Raw genomic sequence first — 22,872 nt, forward strand, 5'->3', positions numbered from 1 at the left:
CTTAACCCACTCCTCTCCCAATGCCTCCCAATGGTACCACCATCCTTCCATTTCTAAATACAAAAATCTGAGAGTGAACTTTGCTTCCACTCTCCATATCCAAACCACTAGTGAGTTCTGTGGACTCTACTTTCAAAACATTCCAAATTAATCCACTTCTCCCCATGCACCACAGCCTCTTGTCTTCCCACATGCACTCTCAACTCCCCCCATAAATTCATTCTTAACATTTTCAAATCGGATCATGTCATTCCCTTGGTTAACACCCTCCAAAAGCTTCCCAATATATTAATAACAAAACCCAAACTCTTTCACCTAGCCTAGAACGTCCCACATGAACTGGCTTTGCCTATCTCTCCCACTTCACATCTCAGCCACTCTCTTGCTCTTCCACACTGGTCTTTTTGCTGTTCCTGAACATATAGAATTTTCTCTTCATCTTGGGGCCTTTCCCCTACTTGTTCCTTCTTTGTGGAATACTCTTTCACGTGATCTTTGCATGGCTGTCATGCAGATCTCTGCTTCCTGTCACTGAGACCTGAACTTAACTGTCACCTCTCAGAGAGACCCTCTCAGACCATCCATATTGAAGTGGCCAGCCTCCCTGGCCACACTGGCCAACCACAGTCATTCTCTGCCCCCCACCACTAGAATATGAGCTCCTGGACAGTAGAGACCTCATCTGTCTTGATCACTGTTTTATCTCTGGGCCTAGTACTGCCTGGCACAGAATAGTTGCTCAGTAAATACTTGTTGAATCAATGAATGAATTACACACATGATTTCATATCATAGACCTAGGTTTAAAACACTACTCTTGAGAAACATGACTAGTGTTGTGGTTTATATCAGCAGAATTTACTCATCACATATTTATGTGCTAGGAGCTGGAGATGTATGTGAACCAGATAGAAGGTCTCTAAGCTAGAATTTAGGCTGTCAGGCAAGGTGTCGTACGAGAGTTTTAACTCAAAACCAGCAAATATGGTATCCAGATATTACAGCATGTTGTCCAGGATTAAACTGAACAACAAACAAGGCTTAGAAGTTTGGGCACGTTCCTCCTGCACTCAATTCTACTTGCACAGTAAAATAAACCTGGCTGGGTTATAGCAAGTTTCACTTCTTTGGCTCTAGAATTCACTCCAATAAAACTGAAGTGGCCCGCCTGGATTGTATCCATTGTCAAAAGACAGAGAAATGAACTGAGAAACATCCTGAAAGTCTCTGAGGCTGTAAAGAGACACCTCTGATTTAAACTGCTTTTCTGGTGAGAGTGATTACTGTCCCTTTGTTTCAGCAGAATTGGCACCCTGCCCGTTCTGCAGTGGTGAAATCCCAAAGCTATGAAATCATTTCCTTCACATGTGCACAGGATGGGTCAACAACCTGCCTTAAGAGTCAGGCTTTCCAAGTCAGACTGAGGGAGCAGAAGCTATATCTATTTGCATTTAGAGCTCTATGTTTTGATCCTTCAATACTGCTATCATTTCAGCAATGGCACTTTATGACCGAACCTGCCACCAAAAGGAACTGTGTGGGCCTCTCCCCCTCCCAACCCGTGGATATGCTTCATACTGTCCTGGCCAAGAGCATCTGGTGTGCCAGGATTTTGGTGCTCAGATTTTGATTGCTTTGACTGCTTACAGGTCTTGGTCTCCTTCTGAGCTGCTTTTTCAGTGGCCTTATTGATCAGGTTATAAGAGATGCCTCAGATCAGAAGACAACAAGGAGAAAAAAAAATGTTGCTAAGAACCTACCTGAACCAACTGTAAAAGGTTTTCAAGCTGAATGTAAATTGGTGTGAAGTTGGAAATGGAACTAGCTTTTGGAGCAGCTGGAGTTACAGGTAGAACACAGAAACCCTGGAAAGCCACATCCAGTGAACAGCAACTGGGCCCAACTTACCCTGGGACCTTAGTCTATGCTGACCTAGACTGTATGCTCTGTGAAGGCAAGGACATTGCCCCATCTTGGTCTCTAAAAGTACCTCCAACATCTTTAACAGTCTTGGCATACAATACATACTCAATGCGTTGTTGTGGACAGAATGACTGACTGAAGTGGGTATGGCTATAAAGGGGCAACACAAGGGATCTTTGTGATGGAACAGTTCAGTAGTGGTTTCAGTGGTGGGTGCATGAATCTATACAGGTGACGAAATCACACAGAGCTACACTTGCACACACATTTACGTGCAAAGGGTGATACCCTACAGCTGCTCTTAGAAGGTATCAATGTCATTTGCTGGCTGTGAGACAGAACTAGAATTGTGCTAGATGGCGACACTGAGAGAATTGGGGGAAAAGGTACACTGGTCTCCTGGACATTTCTTTACAACTTCACGTGAATCTAATGATTTCAAAATAGTAAGTTTACAAAAAGATACTCAATCCCAAAGAAATTTTAAAAGTATGGAAAAAGAAACCTAGAAAAGGTAGGGCAAATAAAAAGCACAATAAGATGATTGACTTCAATCCAAAGGCATCCATAATTACTTTAAATGTAAATGGACTCAATGCTCTTGTGAAAAGACATTTATGCGGTGCCTACTGTGAACCAAGCCCCATGATGTGTGCAAGAGAAACAGCGATGAATATGACCTAGGCCCTGCTCCTATGATGCTTGGTGCAGTGAACCAATAACTGGTCCAAATGCTGTTAATGAGTGCCATCTGGATGAGTTCGTAACTGCTAGGAGGTTTGGAGTGATGGAAGATGAAGTCAGAGATGTGGCTGTAGATGACGGAAGACAAGTTGCAAGAAGAATTAATAGGATCGGGTAACCAAATACATGTAGGCCACCAGGGAGAGGAAAGGATTCAGACTGAATCGCAGGCTTCTGGTTTTCAATTAGCAGATAATACTATTGTGTTACAGGCCTCATGGAACAAGGGCAAATGAGCTTTCACTGATGACCGATGAAGTGGCTTGCTCACTGAGTCCCAGTGAGTCTGAACCCATGGCTCCCCATTCCGTATTCAAGAACATTGTTTTGAATTATTTGAAATTAAAGAAGAGAGAAAACAGAGCCACAGTAAGGAGAGGGCCTACGACTTTAGCAGGCAAGTTTTCAAGGTGGTTGCTACTGCCACACTCTGCAGTTTGCTGTGGGGTATCTGGAGGAAAACAGTCACGTGCTAGAGCACTTTGAGCACCGTTCTATCACATGGAACTCTCAAAGTTGGATATTTTTGTCCCTTTATGTACAAACGTTCTTTGGAGTCCAGAAGACAGAGAGGGAAAAAAGGAAAGAGGAAGAAGACTTGCTCTTGTGGGATTGACTGACTTTTCATTTCCTTTCACACCCTTCCTCATCCCTGTTCCTCTGACTATGGACAACTTTCCCCTACCATGTTTTTCTTGTTCTCGTGTTGCTATTGATATATACTTAGTAGATTCTAGTTACTGTTTACAAAACCTAACAACTCAATTACTGACTGCCACTTGCAAGGCCCCTAGGAATCTTGGATGTGGTCCCAGAACATGAAATGAAATAAAGCATTTGGTAACAACTTAGAGATTTTTGGTAACTTACTAAGACCTGCTCCTCTAAACTGAGCCCCTCATCTAATCCTAGTAGCTACACCTTGAACGCACTCATGAGGCTTGGGGGGTGTTTATGTGTTGCAAAAGGTAAGCATCATTAAAGAAACAGAAACGTGTTTTTTTTTAATTTTATTTTTTTTTTGCTGAGCTTTACTCAAGAGGGCCCTTTCCCCCTGCCTTCTACCTCCTTGCCAAGGGGGGCCACAAAAGCCATAGGGCCCAAGGGCAGGGGGTTGGGAATTTCCAGGAGCAGGTCAGACACTTCTCTCTGGCCTGGCTCAGCGCCAGTAGCCCTGGGATTGCTGGTGACCTTTCAGCCTGATGGCCTGTAACCTTCTGCTCCCTGCCAGATAGAGTTGGGACTTGTCCAAGGCATGGAATAACTTCCTGTGATTGTCCTGAAGATGGCCTGGCTCACAGGATCTGCTTCCACAGCTTGTCAACAGAAGCAGAAAAGTCCTGTATCTCTACAGTATGGTGGGCCTTGGAAGGAAGAATCCTGAGGAGAAATGTTCAGCAAAGATAAGCATGCAAAGAGGGCGGTGTTCAAGCACAGCCACACTACATGACATGGACTTCACCTACCTCATGTATTGTCAACCAAAGTGCCACTGAATATCCTGGCTAGTTTCTTATTTCTTGTGTGGCAGAATCTTAGAGGTCATTAAGATCAGCTAATCAAATTTGCAGGTGTTTACATACGTGGGAGGGTTACCAATGTTAGGTCAGGATCAGGATGCAAAATAATGGGTTGAAACATATATGGAGCAAACCTAACTCAGGAATAAAGTTATTTTAAACTCTGGTAAGTTATGTGATACATTCAGTGTCTGAGGTGCAATGGAAACATGAAGGAGGTAATCAGGTGTGGTAGGAGGATCAAGGAAGGTGCAATATAGAGGAAGTGAGAGCGCAGCTGAGCTCACCAGTTGTGTGAGACCAATGTACTTGAGGGGAGGCTCTTCTAAGCAGAAGTACTTGCAAAACGTAAGAATAACTCCAAAGTGTTAGGTATAATTAGTGGTGATGGTTACACAACATTATGAAGGTACAGTAGTTAATGCCACTGAACTGTCCCCTTACACATGATTAAAATGGTCAATATTATGTTATGTCTATTTTCCCACAAAAAAATAATGAAAAAATGTTACCATCACACCCAAATGTGTCCTCTAGGGACATTCTCCGCTGCACAAGCTGAGTGCACAAGTGTGCTGGCTCCTGGGATTGTCTCTAAAGGAGTCCATTAACAAGAAGAAGATATCAGTACCAGAGTCACAGAAAAATATGAAGTAACACAGATGCCTCAAATATGCAATAGCAATATTAATAGCTAACATGTATATACAAGGAATTATTCTAAATGCTTTAGATTAAATCATTTGATGCTCACACAGACCCCATATGAGGTAATATTCTTTTTAGGGCATTCTATGTATATGCAGAAACTGAGGCACAGAGTGGTTGAGCAACTTGCCTAAGAGCGAATATGCAGCCGAGGTGGCCTTGAAATCCGCTTTGATCTGGTTCCTAATCACAGTCTATAAGTGATGTCGAGAAGCTTTCATCCACTGACTAGAGCTATGTAGGTCAAAGAGCTTATAGCACATCAGAAGAGTGAGCAGTGGGTGAGGAGTCAGAGAGGAACCTTATTCCACCTGAAGACTGTGTATTCAGGTGAAAAAGTCTAGGAGAGAAGAAAATATAACATCATTTTGTAAAAATGAGCTCATAGTCTAGTAAGAGGTTCTCCTATTCTTTTTCCTAAAATACATGAATTTGGAAAGCATTCAGAAAACCTTATATCTTGTGTTACTGGACATAATACAATCTGATGTTTAATACTGAAGAAAGTCTTTCTCAAATGTCCCAACAGTCTCTGGTGCCTAACAGGGACTCAGTAAATCTTGCTGAATTAATTAATGAATCCCTATCTCATTCCACATATAATAAAAATAAAATCTTCCTGGATTAAACATTTACATTGAAATAAAGAAACTGACAGTACTGAAAAAATAGAGGTGGACATTTATGCAATACTGGCAGCTGGGAAGTCTTTCTAACCATATATAAATTCCTAAAAAGTAGAAATGCTTGAAACACCCAAGTGTTATGTGTGAGTCTAAGGGTGGTAGGGAAGAAAAGAGATGACAGGGGAAGGAGTGAGCCATTCTAGATGGAGTCCTAGCACCCCAGGGTCGGTGGGAAATCCAGCAGTCAGCTACAGACCCAAATGAGTTTTTTCTGGGTGGTTCACCAGTTTTGAGTACTCATCTGGCTGGAGGAAGTTACCAAAACCACTTTTGAGCCCCTGGCCAGCACACAACCTTGAGTCAATAGAAGCTGCCCCATCAGAGACCACAGGGCGCCAGTGTTTACTTAAGCTCCTGTCTCAGCGTGGGTGAAGCTAAGACCCCAGAGGGCATCTGCCTGCCAGCTTATCCCCAGGTACCTGGAGAAGAAAAGAACATTCTCAATTTCAACTTGGTTTCATTACTTGCTTGGCTCAAAGCACATCTGCTAGAAGGAAGAACCCATTATTGTTTATAGTTCCAGACAAATTCTCTTGGTTTCTTCACCGCTGACCCAAAGGCCCTTTCTTTCCTCCTAAGAACACATGTGCAAGTCAGGGTTCAGAAAATGTTTGCTGACAAAATCAGTGAGCACTGGTCCAGAACATGTCAGTAAGCATACTCAGATATAACACTAACTAGTCTCATTTTCAATTCAATGCTGAACTGAGCCTCGGCGCAAGATGCTCCCTGGTCCCCACTTTCTCTCTCCCTGTCGTAGGCGAACACTGCATGCCTCCTCTCCCCTCAAACCCCAATTTTCTCTTCTCTCAGTTCAGGATTTTTCACTGGAATCCTTCAGAAATCATTTTCTTACTTTGTCAAAACTGTACTGTCCCCAAAGGGAGATGAAATCTATAACTCACCTAGGGTATTTTCATGAGTTGGCTGGCCCTTCCTTCTAGATTTTGGATTATTTTCATCTCTTTTGGTGCCTTTCATGGAGGGGAGTTATGCAAACATATACTCAGCAATCTTTGTTACTTTCTGCCATCTTTCTCAGAAACCTGTTTTTAAGCTCTGGCAATCACATAAGCCAAAGCAAAAGAGTATCTCATTTAAATTTGTACTGGTCTGATGTCCAACGAGGTTGGCTGTTATTTTTTATGTGTCGTGTCCCTTTGTGAACTGCTGTGAACCATCTGTGTGACCTGCTGTTCATGTATTTTGCCCATTTTCCAATTGCAATGCTGATCTTTTTCTAATAATTGATAAAGATTACTCATAAAGGTGAAGAATATGAACTGTTTGCTTGCCTCGTATGATGTGAAAAACTTTAACATTTTGGTTATTTGCCTCATAAGTTGATACTGTTTTTGAAGTACCTAAAATAGTGTTCAGCATATAGGAAACAGTCACTAGATTATTTGTTGGAGAACTGATTGAATAAATAAATGAGTAAACAGATATGTTTTATTTTCATGTAGCAAAAATCCTGTCTCTTTCTTTGTAGTTTTTCCTCTGCTATCATGTTTAGAAAGGTTTTCCCAATCCCAAGATCAGATTGAGATTCAGTAACATTGCCCCTTCTAGAAATTATATTATTTCATTTTCTTTATATTTAAATACAACACAGCTAAATTTCGTCTTTCATATCTACATTAAGTGAGACTGATCTATAATTTTCTTTTTTGTACTGTAATCTCCTTACCTAATTTGGTATCAGGGTCATATTAACATAATACAATGAACCAAAGAAGTTTGCATCTTTTTCTGTGCCTAAATAGTTTTAAGAGTATGAGAGTTATATGTTTTTTAAATCTCAAGAGATCTCAAATCTAAAGACTTTCTGAGTCAGTTATCTGTCCTGGAGGTAATTATCTGACAATAATTTTCATCTTATATTTACTTATAATGTTGATCAGTCTAACATTTTAGAGGCTAACACTTTGAAGAGTGTACCTTTTCTTTGGCAAGGCGATGTTAGAATTCTCACTTGGTGTGAAAATTTGGGTGGGGTTAAATTACTGTTTAAACCTCAGTTTAACTTCTAATTATACTGTTCTCGTGGCCAAAGACCCTAAACCACTGATTTCTTGTTAGCACTAAAAGCCGCAATGTAACAGACTGGCTTCTTGTGAAATAGGAACCAAATACTGCCAGAACTGGAAGCCTCTAACAGGAAGTCATGACTTAGTGGTGAAATAACTAGAGAAAAGGAGGCATGTGAGGGTACAAAAAAGCAGCCATCCCTCTTTGGGGGCCTAGCTGTCACTTTGCTGCTGTTGTCTTTTAGTAAGTAATAGCCAAAGCTTTATCTTGGTCTAGAGCATGGTGACATTCTTATGCGCAAAGAAAGGAAAATACGCTGAATTACTTGGGTAGAAAGTCTACAGTGAAAGGCTACAAATATGAGTAAGTCAAACAAATAATCACAGTGCAGCACGCTAATGTTGTAACAGAGGGAAGTGCAGGTCCTGAGAGGGAGGGTGGGAAGATTTTCGCCCACACACTTTGCAGGTCAGTGGGATGTTCTTATAAGGCTCTACTTGGCAGGAAGACACTGTGTTTTCAGGCACTGGGCATGACCCACAAGGGAAGGAACCCCGACTTTGATGTAGTGCATTGCAAGGCCCTGGGGAGACAGCACTGAGCAAGGCGCTCAGGGAGGGAGACAGACAAGTAAACAGAGGGGCTGCTCTGCAAGGGAAGGAAATTGACTTTGATCGCTGTTTCCACTCTAACGCCTGCCCTTAGCTATGGAGACAGCAGATCTGGAGCCACCCCAGCCAGGGCTTCCCAGCATGCTTTGAGCACATGCAGCCTGACTGAAGTGGGGGCCAACCTGTTATTATGTGATCTGGAAGCCTTCCCCACTCCAAGATTATCAAAATATTTTCCGGTATTTTCTTTTAATCTTTTATGTTTAATTATACATGAATGTATATCTAATAAACAAAGCATGAAAAGAGCTTCTATGAGACATTAAGATAAATATAAATGACCTAATAGAAAAACATGGGCAAAATATATGAATCAGTATTTCACATCAAAAGTAACAGAAATGGCCCTAAACTATATATCCATATCTAATTTTAAATGAGACATCTTTGTGTATAAGATTGGCAAAAATGTTCAAACATGTGCAATGGATCTTAATGTCATTTTTCATAATGACTAAAAATCAGAAAGAAACTAAACACCTATCAAAAGATTGGATAAATTATGGTATGAATAAACAAGCCACACATAAGCCCCTCCACCCCAGTCTATGGTTATATTTTGGTAATTTCAGCACTCTCATGTGCTGGGATTCTTTTGAGCTCCATTCCCTTCATCCCATTTACAAATCGGAGTAACATGAAGAGTAAAGTCTATAATTCCAAAAGCAAATTTTCAAAACAATTAAATGGAAACTGTTCACAATACATCTTTCCACAATGCAGCCCGTGGGGTAACTGGGGTCTCCCTAACCCAATCCTTCCACACACTTCCAAATCTCAGTACATGGCAACCCAATCCTTCCAGGTGCTCAGGCCAAGACACTGGAATTCTTGACTCCTTTCTTTTGCTTGCGCAGAATAACCAATCAGAAAATCCTGCCAGTTCTACCTTCAGAATACACCCCTCTCCATGCCCTACCTCAATGACAGCTGTCTTCGCATCTCACCTGTATCACTGCACTGGCCCCTCACCTGGTCTCCCTGCTTCTGCCCTGCCCCTACAGCTTGCAGACAGCTGCCAGAGAGATCCTGTTACAATTCACATCAAATCATGTCAGTTCTCTTCTCAGAACCCTCTGCTGTCTTTCTCCCTTACTCAGAGGAAAAGCCAAAGGTCTTACTTTAGCCTATAAAGCCCTCCACAGGCTCCCCACCCACTCGCATTATCACCACTCTGACTTCATCTGCTTCATCCATTACTCCCTGGGCTGCAGCCAAGCTCACTGCTCTTGGAACATTCCAGGCATGTTCCTGCTTCAGAGGCTGTACATTGTCCATTCCCTTCCCTGATTAAGGAGTGGGGCATGCCATTCTCAGACACTTTCAGCTCTCTAACATGCAAGCAAAATGGTCTCTAGTAGGCCAAGAGCAATCTCTCAAACAGGAGCTGCAGCTTTTGGAAGTGAAAACCCCAATGTGGGGGGAGGAGTTATACATAACTTACTTCATCCTCACAACAACCCCATGACACAGGACATTAGTCAACTTTGACAAGAGCAGTGTAATGTGAAGTAAGCACTTGATTAGGAGTAAATGAGAAATAGAATCTCACCATTTGTAATACATAATGAATTAATCAATTTAAGCATTAACCATCAGTGGCTGCTACAATCACAAAAAGGGAGACAGCCAGATACAATTTTCCTCCTAATGGAAGTACCATAATACCACCTAGGGAGGGTTCATTGTATTACTCTCTCAGAAAATAACAACATATTTGAGTGCTGACTGTTATCATCTAGAGCAAGTTGATCCACATACTGCCACCTTCCAGTTTAAAAAGAAGTTTTCTTTCTGCTTTTCTGTGGTGTGTATGTATTTCGGTGCTAAGAGTGGTTACTCTCCTGAAAGACCTTAAAGTCTTGAATCAGATTCATGATAAAGGCTTAAGGTCTTCATCAAATGCAAGGGCAGGGAGAAGAAGCCAGGATTGGACCTGAGCTACCTTTCTGCCATTTAGAGAGCTTGTCCCAAAGCATTTGGCCTGTGGAGGAACCAGTTCACTTCCTTATCTCTCCACCATTGCTCCAGGTTCTGAACAAGTGGATATTTTATATTCTGAGAAAGAGCTGTGGTCTGCAGGGGTTTTTCCCATTAAGACTTCTAACTAGTGCACTTTATCGTCAATCTCACGAATACCTATTGGCAGAATTCATCTAAAACACACACTTCAGGCCCTAAAGATGTAGTTATCCCTTTGGAAAATTGTTGACTTTGAGTCCATCTCATCACTTGGTTGTATTTCTTTCTTTATTAGGCCTGGGTCTGGTAGCCTGGGTCACTGGTTTTCCTCCATTTGCTTCTGCACTATTGAACTTTTAACTATCATCTCCCCTCTTTTGTCTTCCACTGCTGCGCTTCTTGCTGTCCTTGCTACCCATTTCTTACTAAACCATTAATATTGGGAATCCACTTCACCAGAAAGACTCGGAAGCCCCACTTAGACTTCAGGGCCAAATAGCTTTTTCTAATTCAGCTTTTTCAGTGATAAAACAGATGTTTTGCATCCATCTTCCTTATCTTGTGCCCCTTGTCCATTACTGTCTGTGCCCTATTGGTCAGAGCCCTGCGAGGAAAGACGGTTGACTGGCATTACCACTGCAAGGTATTTGGGGGTATCCATCACCTCTAATGATCTCTTCTCTTCTCTCTCTCAGTTTTGCTGACACTTTTCCTCTTACTCTCTAACTGTGGTATCTCCCAAAATTCTGCCTTAGGTCCTTTTCTTTCTTACTCATCATACCCTCCTTGGATAATCTCATCCACCCCCATAATTTTAACTACTTCCTATATCCCAGTGACCAGAAAAACTCCATCTGGAGTCCAGGTCCCTCCCCTCGGCTCTAGACAAATTTACCCACAGTTACTTCAAAGTCTCACTGACTTGCACCCAAACTCCGTATTTTCTTCCATGCTCTTGCTCACAGTGCCTGTATGACAGTCAGTGTCCAAAATGATGTGGTATAAAAAATCAATTACAGGCCAGGTGCAATGTAATCCCAGCACTTTGGGAGGCCAAGGCAGGAGGATCACCTGAGGTCAGGAGTTTGAGCCTGGGCAACAGGCAGAAGCCCCGTCTCTACTAAAAATACAAAAATTAGCCAGGTGTGGTGGCAGGCGCCTGTAATCCCAGCTACTCAGGAGGCTGAGGCATGAGAATCTCCTGAACCCAGGAGGCGAGGTTGCAGTGATCCGAGATCACACCACTGCACTCCAGCCTAGGTGACAGAGTGAGACCCTGTTTCAAAAAAATAAACAAATAAAAAAGAATCAATTACAAAAATAAATAAATATAAGATGAAATTCAACAGTAATAATATAGGTCCTGTTCCTGGGCTTAAGCAAAACACCAATAGCACAAGAACAGACTGGAGAAAAGATAGCTTAGCTGAAACACAGAGGAAAATTAAGTACGTTTGACAGGAAGCTCAGTGTGAGTCAACAGTGTGGCGTGGCTGCCAGAACAAAGCTAATGGAATCTCCAGCTGCCTTCTCAGAAGCACGATGTCCAGATGAGCAATGATGGTCCTGAAGGAGTTTATTTAGTTCTGGTACCAGTTCAGAGGAAATATACAGGATAAGGGTGAGGGAACAGAACTCTGTTCTATCCTAAGGCATGACTGAGTAAACCAGCAACATTAGGTTGGATATTTGCAGGGCTCTCAGATTGAAAAAAGAATTAGATGTGTTCTGTATATTCTAAAGAGGTAACACCAGGACCAATTTCTCACAGTCAGAACTATCATGTGATTATTTGGGCAGTTATGTAAATGGTTTCCTGTCATTGGAAGTGTCCAGATAACAAATGGCTGGCAAAAATGTGGCCACAATAGGGGTTGCTGTAATTCATCTTGGGCTAATCACCCTTCTTCACACCCCTATCTACTCCTGTCAAGTTCAAAATCTTTAATATGCCCTCTCTCACATACCTTATAATTAAGCAATCAACATTTCCCATTGATTATTTCTCTAAAATATTCTTATCTTTTCCCCTCTGCTGCATTCACATTAATAACCTGGACTAAGTCAACTTGCACAGGAAAGAAGATTTTGTAAAAGGACATCTTCAAATCCCATCCCAATCAACCTGACTTCCAGAAGCTAAGTGGCAATCTGGAGTAACATTGTCACTTGTTTTGGCCACCCAGCATCTGTACCTTTTTCTAAATTTGGGGAATTCCCAACCTTATAAGTTTCTGGGAGAAAAGTGACCAGCTCTATTTATAGAAGCAAGAAATGATGGATTCTTTCTATTCTGGTCTCCCTTACAATGAAGGTACAGATTCTGATCACCTTTCCTGACAGTTTAACCTCAAGGTTGCTTCTGCAGATCCCACAACAGTGTTTTTTTATCTGCCTAATTAAATCATCATCTAGTTACCTGAAATGACATGCCCCCTGAATACAAGGTTTTGGGAAAGTGGGGAGTGAGGAACTGGAGGTTATTATATTAAGTGAAATGAGCCACTCACATAAAGACAAATATCACATGGTCTCATTCATATGTGAGGGCTAAAAAACTTGATGCCATGGACACAGAGAATAGAACAATAGATACCACAGACTGGAAAGGGTGGGGGTGGATGAAGAGGGGCTGGTTAATGGGTACAAATGTACACTTACATAGAAGGAAGAACTTTTAATGTTTAATAGCAGAATAGAGCAACTCTACTTAGCAACAATGTAGTGCATATTTCAAAGTAACTACAAGATAGGACTTTAATTGATACCAACACATAGAATTGATAAATACTTAAGGTGATGAATACCCCAAATAGCATGACTTGATCATTAAACATTCGATGCATGTAGCAAACATATGCACCCCACAAATATATAAAATATTATTTATCAATAAAAAAAGATGAACTCTGGCCACTGACATGGAGAGAATTCTAGAATAAATTTTTAAATGAACAGACTAATGTACAGAACATTGTGTATCTTTTGTGTAAGAAAAGGAGGAATAAGAAGCTGTATATATATTTCCTTGTGTTCACATAGAGAAATACAGAAAAGATTAAAGAAAAAAATTATAAAAATGGTTATTTGAGGGGTAAGGGTAAATAGGGTGGATGAAGACAGAGGTGGGGAATTCGTTTTCATTGTACGTTTATTTGATAGCAATTTTAAAAACTAAGGCAAAAGTAGAAGAATTGACAGGAAGATCAGCAAAACTGCCCCAAAACAGATCCAAAGAAGGATTTAAGATTTAGGTTACATTAGCCGGGTGCGGTGGCTCACACCTGTAACCCCAACACTTTGGGAGGCTGAGGCAGGCAGGTCACAAGGCCAGGACTTCAAGACCAGCCTGTTCAATATGGTGAAACCCCGTCCCTACTAAAAATACAAAAATTAGCCAGGCGTAGTGGCGCGTGCCTTTAGTCCCAGCTAAGGGAAAGAAACCACACATAAAAGGACCACATAGTCTATTATTCCACTTATATGAAATTTCTAGAAAAGGCACATCTATAGAGACAGAAAGCAGATCAGTTGCTGCCTGGGGCTAGAGATAGGAGTGAGGAGTGACTGCAAATAGGCTCAGGGAATTTTCTGTGGGGCTAGAAGTGTTCTAAAACTAGACCATACTGATGGTTGCATAACCATATAAATTTACCCAAAGTCAACCAATTGTATGCTTACAATGGGTGAATTCTATAGTGTGTGTATGTGTATACGTACGCACGTATACACACACACACACACACACACACACATATATACACACACACACACATATATATATACACACACACACATACCTCAATAAAACTGTCTTTACAAACCACTGAAATTTGTGGAAATGGGTTCCCAGGATGTTAAGCCAAGGAAGACAGAATATAATATTGGATCAAGCTAAATGTATTAATATGTGTGTGCGCTTACCAGAGATTCTAGATTTAATGCATTAGCTCAAGAACTAAGTGTTTGCCTGATTGATAGAAGGACATCTTTAAGGTGCTGAAAGGAAAAACAAAACAAAACAAAATTTAAAACTGTCAACCCATAATTCTATGCCCGCTGAAAATATTTTTCAAAATGAGGTAGAAATATACATTCTCAGACAAACAAAACTGAGAGAATTCACTGCCAGCAGACCTAAACTACACGAAATGTTGAAGGAAGTTCTTCAGGCAGACAGAAACTTGAACCTACACATTGAAATGCAGAGTGCTGGAAATGGAATAAATACAAGAAAACAAAAGTTTCGTGTTTTTTCTTTATTTTAATTGACTGAAAAGATAACTGGTTGTCTAAAGCAAAATTAGTAGTAGCGTATCATATGTTTATGGCATATGTAAAGGTAAAATGCATGACAATAGCACAAAGAATATAAGAATGGAATTAGGAATATACTAGTGCAATGTCCTTATACTGCTAATATTATAATGATATAACATTATTTAAAGGAAGTCTCCAACTAAAGATGTATAATTTACACTTCAGGAAAACTGCAAAAAAATGAAGTTATGAAATGTAAGTTAATAGTGGAGATAAACAGATGGTATATTTTAATATAAACATTTCAATAATCATACTTTATGCGAATGAATTAAATATGCCAATTAAAACAAGGTGAGAATGCATTAAAAAGCAATATCCCATATCAAACATAGACACAGAGAGGTTAGAAGTAAAACAATAGAAAAAGATACACCATGCAAACACATATAAAAAGAAAGCGGGGCAGCTATATTTACATAAGAAAAAAATAGACTTCAAAACAAGGAATAGCATCAGGGACAAAACAAGACATTAAATAATGAAAAAGGCTTCTGTTCTCCAAGAAGGCATACTAATTCCAAACGTGTGAAACTAGAAATGGGGCATCAAAATGTGTGAGGTAAAAACAAATACAACTGGAAGGAGAAATGTGGGCATTATGGACAAATCTACAATTACTGGATAGAAACTTTCACAATTCCTGTCTCAGTAACTGGTAAAAGTGAACAGAATATCAGTAAGGATAGAGAAGAACTGAATAACATTATCAACCAACCTGGCATAATTAACATTTATAGAACATTTTACCCAATGAGAGAAAAATACGTATTTTTTCAAGTGGTTATGTACATGAAGTGAAACTATATTGTTGGCCATGATGTAAACTTAACAAATTTTAAAGAATAGAAATAATATACAGTTTGTTCTTAGATCATAATGGAATTTAACTAGAAATTAAAAACAGAAAGCTATCTAGAAAGTCCAATATTGGGAAATTAAACAAACTTCCAGACAACCCTTGGATCAAAGAGGAAATCTCAGAGGAAAATTAAATAATATTTTTAAATGAATTAAAATGAAAATGCAACACATCCAATTTTGTGGATGCACCTAAAGCAGTGCTTAAAAGGAAGACTGGCCGGGCATGGTGGCTCATGCTTGTAATCCCAGCACTTTGTGAGGCCAAGGCAGGCTGGATCACATGAGGTCAGGAATTTGAGACCAGCCTGGCCAACATGGTGAAATCCTGTCTCTACTAAAAATACAAAAATTAGCTAGGCATAGTGTCGGGTGCCTGTAATCCCAACCACTTGGGAGGTTGAGGCAGGAGAATTGCTTGAACCTAGGAGGTCATGGTTGCAGTGAACCAAGATTGTGCCACTGCACTCCACCCTGGGCGACAGCGTGAGACTCAGTCAAAAAAAAAAAAAAAAAAAGTGATTAAACCCAATGCAATCAAAAGGAGGAAAATAATAAAGATAAGAGGATAAATTAATGAAATTGAAAGCAGGAAGAAAGTGGAGAAAATAAATGAAACCAAAGGATGGTTCCTAGGAAACAGTGATGTATAAACTGATAAAACTCTGGCCTGATTGATCAGGAAAAAAAAAGGAAGACATAAATTACAGTAGCATCATCATAAATGAAACTGAGGCATCACTACAAATCCTACAGCATTTAAAGGATAATAAGGGAACATAATGAACAACTTTCTGCCAGTAAATTCAAGAACTTAGGCAAAATAGAGAAAATCCTTGAAAAACACAAACTAATGACGCTCATTCAAGAAGGTACAGATAACCCAAATAGTCTTATATCTATTAAAGAAATAAAATTTGGCCAGGTGCAGTGGCTCACACCTGTAATCCCTGCACTTTGGGAGGCTGAGGTGGGTAGATCACCTGAAGTCAGGAGTTTTAGAACAGCCTGGCCAACATTGTAAAACCCTGTCTCTACTAAAATTACAAAAATTAGCTGGGCATGGTGGTGAGCACCTGTAATCCCAGCTACTCTGGAGGCTGAGGCTGGAGAATTGCTTGAACCCAGGAGGCAGAGGTTGTAGTGAGCCAAGATTGTGCCACTGCACTCTTGCCTGGGTGACAAGAGTGAAACTCCATCTCAAAAAAAAAAAAGAAAAAAGAAATAAAATTTGTAGTTGATAGCCTTCCCAAAAAGAAAAGTATGGGCCCAGACCTTTTCAATGGTGAATTCTACCAAACATTTAAGGAAGAAGGAATACCAATTCTATGCAACATCTTTCAGAAAATACAAGAGGAGGGAGAACTTCTGATTTCATTTTATGATGCCATCATTATGCTAATATCAAAACCAAAGATAGTACAAAAAAGGAAAACTGCAGACCAATATCCCCCATGGACAGAGACACAAATATCTTTAGCAAAAATATCAGCAAAGCAAATCCAGAAATATATGAAAAGAATGATATGCTACAACCAACTAAAGTTTATCCCAGAAGTGCACGGCTGGTTAAACGTTCAAAATCAAGCAGCATAATTCACCATAGTAACAGACAAAAAAATAAAAAACATATTATCATTTTTACAGATGCAGGAAATGCAATTAACAAAATTTAACTCATGAGAAGAAATCTCAGCAAACTAGCAATATGGGGGAACTTCCTCAATTTGGTAAAAGGTGCCTACAAAAGCCTACAGCTAACATACTTAAAAGGTGAAAAATGGAATGCTTTCCCTCTAAGATCAAGGATGTCTACTCTTGTCATTTTTATTTATAGTATTGCAGGTTGCAACCACAGACAAGGCTATTAGAACTAATAGGTGAGTTTAGCAAGGCTATGGGATATGAGGTCAGTGAAATCAATTGACAAACCAATTCTAAAATTGATATAGAAAAACAAAGGACCTAAAATAGCCAAAACAACTCTGATAAAGAAAAAGTTTGAGGGCTAAAATTAACTGATTTCAAGAATTATTATAAAGCTACAGTCATTAAACAACATGTTGTTGGTATAGAACAAATAGATGAATGGAAGAGACTAGAGAATCCAGAAATAGATCTACATAGATATGGTAAATTGACTTTTTTTTTGATACGGAGTTTTACTCTTGTCGCCCAGACTGGAGGGCAGTGGCACGATCTTGGCTCACTGCAACCTCTGCCTCCTGGGTTCAAGCAATTCTCCTGACTCAGCCTCCCGAGTAGCTGGGATTACAGGCACCCACTGCCACACCTAGCTAATTTTTTTGTATTTTTAGTAGAGAGGGAGTTTCACCATGTTGGTCAGGCTGGTCTCTAACTCCTGACCTCAGGTGATCCTCCCACCTCAGCCTCCCAAAGTGCTGGGATTACAGGCAGGATCCATTGCGCCCTTCAGGTAAATTGATTTTTGATGTAGTTGCAAAAGTAAATCAATGGAGTAAAGGCAGTCTACTAAATAAATAGTACTGGAACAAATGAAATTGGTATGCAAGAAAACAAACAGTGATATAAAGCTCACAGTATTTATAAAATTCACTCAAAATGGATCATAGATCTAAATATAAAATATGTAAAATTATAAAACTTTTAGAGGCCAGGTGCAGTGGCTCACGCCTGTAATCCCAGCACTTTAGAAAGCCAAGGTGGAAGGATTACTTGAGGCCAGGAGTTGGAGCCAGCCTGTGGGCAACATGGAGAAATTCTGTCCTCTCTACCAAAAATACAACAATTTTTAGGGCGTGGTGGCGAGCGGCTATAGTTCCAGCTACTCAGGAGACTGAGGTGGGAGGATCACTTGGGCCCAAGAGGTCAGGGCTGCAGAGAGCTATGACCATGCCACTGCACTCCAGCCTGAATGACAAGGTGAGACTCTGTCCCAAAAAGAAAAAAAAAAAAAAACTTTTAGAAAAAAACAGAAGAAAATCTTCAGGATCTTAGGCTAGATGAAGAGTTGTTAGATTTGACATAAATGCATGATTCACAAAAGAAAAATTGTATTGGGGATTTCATTAACATTTTAAAATTTTAGTTCTCCAAAAGAGAATGAAAAGACAAACCTATGGGCTGCTAGATAATATTTGCAAATTAAATATGCAACAAAGAACCTATATCCAGAGACAAAAACAGTGCCTGGCTCTTGGTATTGTTTTAAAAACTAAGGGAGTTAATACAAGTCCTTAGTGTAGTGTGTGGCATGTATAAACCATTTAAGAAAAGTGAACTATTGTAGCTTTATTATTACTGTTATTATAGGATTCTTTAAAATTGATAAAAAGATACAAGCAAATGTTCATCAACGAATTGTTAAATTATGTTATATATATTACAAGGAATATTTGACAGTGGTTTAAAGAATGCAGTAAATCTGTATGTACTAACCTGAAAAGGTGTTCAGAACACCTTTGTTGTGAACAAAGCAAATTGCAGGGCAGTCAGTATAATATGAGCCCAGTTCTGCAAGAAGAACATTATATATTTTCTGGAAATTTTTGTAGAATGGTACTCAGTAAACTGCTAACAGTTGTTATCCCTGGAATGGGGAGTGGAATGAGAAGGAGAGGAAAGGGAAGGTTGCGGGTAGGGAAATTTAAAGGGGGTCTTCATTTTTCATTCTATTTGTTAATATAAGAATATATTTCTTACTTATAAAACAAAAAATACAAATAAAAATAATTTTTTAAAAGACCAATGATAAAAAATAACTTTGTGATTTTCTTCATTGATGGATTCAAGTGGATGAAGTACAAGCTTACTTTGGACTGAAAAGTTTGCCCAAAACCAGCCAGAGCTTCCGTTTGTAACAGCCAACATTGATGGAGTGCTGCTTGCTGGCAGCACAAAGAACTGAGTTATTGTCCTGGTTGTGCCAATAACTAGCTTTGCTATGCTATTATTATAAATGTTAAACTATAAACTGGAATCAAGTGTTTTTTCTCTGTCTTCCCAGCCTGTAACACAGGCCCTCGTTTGGAGTTAGTGCTCTGTTAATGGGAGGGACTGACAGGAGTTGAATTGAAGCAGCTGTAACAGCCCTGCCCAGGCCCCGTCGCAGTGCCACATGATCACCATCTAGTGGAAAAAAGGATTACTGCAGAATTTAGCTAGGAGACGAAAAAGACGTATTTTGTGGCGTGTTCCAGGGACAGATGCGTGTCAGCAGAAAAGCACTGACTATGTATGATCTTTCTTAGAGAGTGTTCCCAACCATCAGGGTTTATGTCTTGGAGTGCTGGTAAGATGACACCTCTGGTCACTGCCCCACGTATCTCTAAGTTGCGAAGTGTGCACTCTTGCCTCCTCCCTGTTCTACCCTAAAGGAATGAAACTTGTGTGATAATAAGCACACACACCCATGCCTTCCCAACGTTGATGGAACACTAATAAACTTCCCTAAGCCAGTCTCCTTAAGACGAGATACAGAAGAAAGACTTGGAAACCAACTATTCTATAATCTTTCCACTGCAGGCAAAGATGCAGGTGGCATCTTTCTGAATCATCTACTGAAACTGTATAGTGAACCTTTAAAATGTCTGTCATTCCAAAGGACAACAAGGAAACACATCCTGAGTCAGTAATGCTCATGCAGGTGATGGGAGCAGGTGTTCTTCTACTGCCTCCTTTAAGTGGCTTCACAGTTAAGGAAGCAGCTGAGTAATGCAGAGGCCAGGAGGTATTGGACCCTGTGCTTATGGACGCGTGGACTCAAAAGCAAATGATGTAGGGACAAACTGGCAGTTAGAGAAGTGTCAGTGTTCATACAGTCCTGATATTCACTTGCTAAGTAGAACAAGCTTCCTCTAAAACTGTTCAACAGACAGCAGAAATCTAAGAGACAAACAGTGTGTAGCCTACAGTGAATGGGGAGAATCTCCTGGCACACATTCTGGAAGTATTCATACATTATTAAAATCTTTTTGTAATCACACCTCTTTATCCACACAATATGTGCCTAATGTATGTGGGAAGAAAAACACTTGCGAAATTTGGCGAGGAGAGGACTGCAGTTTGAGAACATAGCATAGAGCAGAATACCAGGCAGAAGTACATTTGTGGTGGGCTGCTTTGGATGAGTGCAGACATGGGAGAGTTTTTTCCTACAACCGTGCGGTGAAGTTGCAGAGAAATTAGAAATAATGAACAAGATGAATCAATGCAGCTACTCCGAGCCTAAAAAAAGCAAGAAGTCCTAATATCTATTTATACGCAAGTCACTGGGGACTGAAGTGGTTCTTCCTAATGGCTGGAAAACACGGAGTAGCAATAAGGTCTGTAAGCGGAATGTTTTTAAGATCTTATCGTGAGGACACAGATGGAGATAAAGAACGTTTGAGGTGTCGAGAGTACATTTTGAAACGGTAATGGAATAAGTAGGAAGATGTGCTCTTCCAAGTATTCCTAATTTCATACTAGTAAAAGTGAATTGTCCTGCTGGCACTAAACAAGCTCGGTGTCAGCATTAAGAAGAAGCTGAAACGAGTCACACGATGAGAAACGAGCTAGAATGTGAAGGGTTCCAGTCACTCCTTACGGTCCAGGGGGAATGCACCCTTTCGAGATGTCTCCCTGCCCGCTCCTGCACAGAGACAGTCGCCTGGGATTGTGGCCGCAACCCGCCTCCCTCCGCTAGAGTCAGCGTCGGTCTGGAGTCCCTGAACCCCGCGGGCAGGCGCCACCTGGCCTCCGGCCCGCTGCCCTGCACAGCGGCGACGCTGGCTCGACGTACGATTTGGCTTTCCGTCGATCGGCCTCGTCCGCAGTACCGGGCGCCGGGAGCGGCTGCGCCAGGCGCGCCCATAGCCCCGCGGCTTCCCGCGGCCACCACGCGGCAGCTCTGCGGGCGGGTGCCCGGGGACGCGAAGGCCCGGCGGGATGGCGGCGCCCCTACTCACGTAGCGCTGTAGCTTCCTCTCGGGGGGCGACTTAACGAGCCAGCCAGTGCACACTGCGTCGCCCGCACTCATCGCTGCCGCCGCCGCTTCCTCCAGCTGGGCCGGCCGCCCACTGCAGAAGGAAGTCAGGCCAAGGATGCCGGCGGGGCGGACCCAGCACCCGCCCGCCCAGCGCCGCCCCGAGCGGCCGCTGCGACCCCCGCCTCCGGCCGCGACGGCCCCCAATGAGGGAACCAACTCCGCCTGCGACCCAAAACGGCGGGAAAAACTGGCAGCTAACCCTGGGAAGCCCCTTCGAGCAAGTGCAGCGCCGCCAGCGGCTGTGTCCTGTGAATCCTAGGCAGCACGTCGTCTGCCACTCTCACGCAGGGTCACGAGAAACCGCTCGGAAGGACCTAATCAGCCACGCCAAAGCCCACGTAGCACCCACATCTGCCATGTGTATAGTTTAGGGACACACAAAAGCAAGGCTCCTCTTTGACTTCCCTATTCCACTTGATTGTATTTTCCATGTCCCTCCCGCAAATGTCCGTGTATTCAGTGATAAGCTCTGCCAGCTAACTGTCCGAATGAACACAAACGAACCAAACTCAAAAGGTAGTGTTGTTTCCACTCTCTTCTCACTCTAACGTTTTAAAAGATGGATCTAAAGCTGATTGTGGTAACTAATGTGCTGACCACGCTAAACAAAAATAACAATCACGAGCATCTAACACTTGTGACCTTCCTTACTGCCAAGCTAACACCATGCCAGCGATTGTGCTAAGCACTTTATAGGCGTTATCTCATTGAATCCAGACAAACACCCTGTCAGATGGCTTTTATTATTATCTCAATTTTGCAGGTCACTAAAATGAAAAACAGGATGACAATGTCACTTGTCGACATCCACACAAGTAGAAAATCACCCATATGCAACCAGAGCTGTCTCAAGAGCCCACCCACTTAAGCACCACCGTCTGCTTTTTATGTGCATCATCTGACACTTGCTAGCATCTTCCACAGTATAACCATCCTCCTATCCTTTCAAACTAGATGCTTCAGTGTTATGAGCTAACATGATAAAACTAGTGGACTCCATCAGCATGAGCACACTGGCTTATACTGATTTTCTTGTGTAACATTATGTCAGTGTGAATAACAGGTTCAGTAAGTCAATGGATGACAGTGCCAGCAGAAATGTGAATTTTGAATAAGTGAATCCACGTACAAAATTAGTACCTGGTCAACTTAGAACAAACTGCTGCCCCTTCCAGATGACAGTCCAGGTGGCTGCCTAGTCTTCCCACGGAATTCTATGTTATTAGGGGTTCATTGTTGGTCTCTGCCTGTGGGCAGCTTGATCACTTATCAGTGGCTGTGGCCATATCAACTGTTGCCAGTCCCTGAGAGCCTGACTATGCATTGCTAATTCTCTAAGCCTTGCTCACACCTCTGTTTTAAAAAAGTCCCTTAATTATACTTTTTCCTCATTTCAACCCCTTGAGTCTACCATTTGCTTCCTTTAGAAACCTTG

At 41.3% G+C, this 22,872-nt stretch overlaps 1 protein-coding gene across 3 annotated transcripts in view; it reads right to left on the reverse strand.

Moving 5' to 3' along the window:
* The window catches only part of GAB3 (GRB2 associated binding protein 3), an 80,212-nt gene extending 58,247 nt beyond the window's left edge, over positions 1-21,965 (reverse strand). For all 3 annotated transcript variants that reach the window (XM_032265178.1, XM_032265179.1, XM_032265177.1), the window contains exon 1: positions 21,357-21,965. In XM_032265178.1, coding sequence (XP_032121069.1) covers positions 21,357-21,428 — 72 coding nt within the window. In that variant the 5' untranslated portion in view covers positions 21,429-21,965. The remainder of the gene's footprint in view (positions 1-21,356) is intronic.
* Positions 21,966-22,872: the final 907 nt, after the last annotated feature.

The sequence above is a fragment of the Sapajus apella genome, unplaced genomic scaffold (assembly GCF_009761245.1).
Source record: "Sapajus apella isolate SASKATOON/1434 unplaced genomic scaffold, GSC_monkey_1.0 scaffold149, whole genome shotgun sequence".
In the NCBI taxonomy this organism is placed as follows: domain Eukaryota; kingdom Metazoa; phylum Chordata; class Mammalia; order Primates; family Cebidae; genus Sapajus; species Sapajus apella.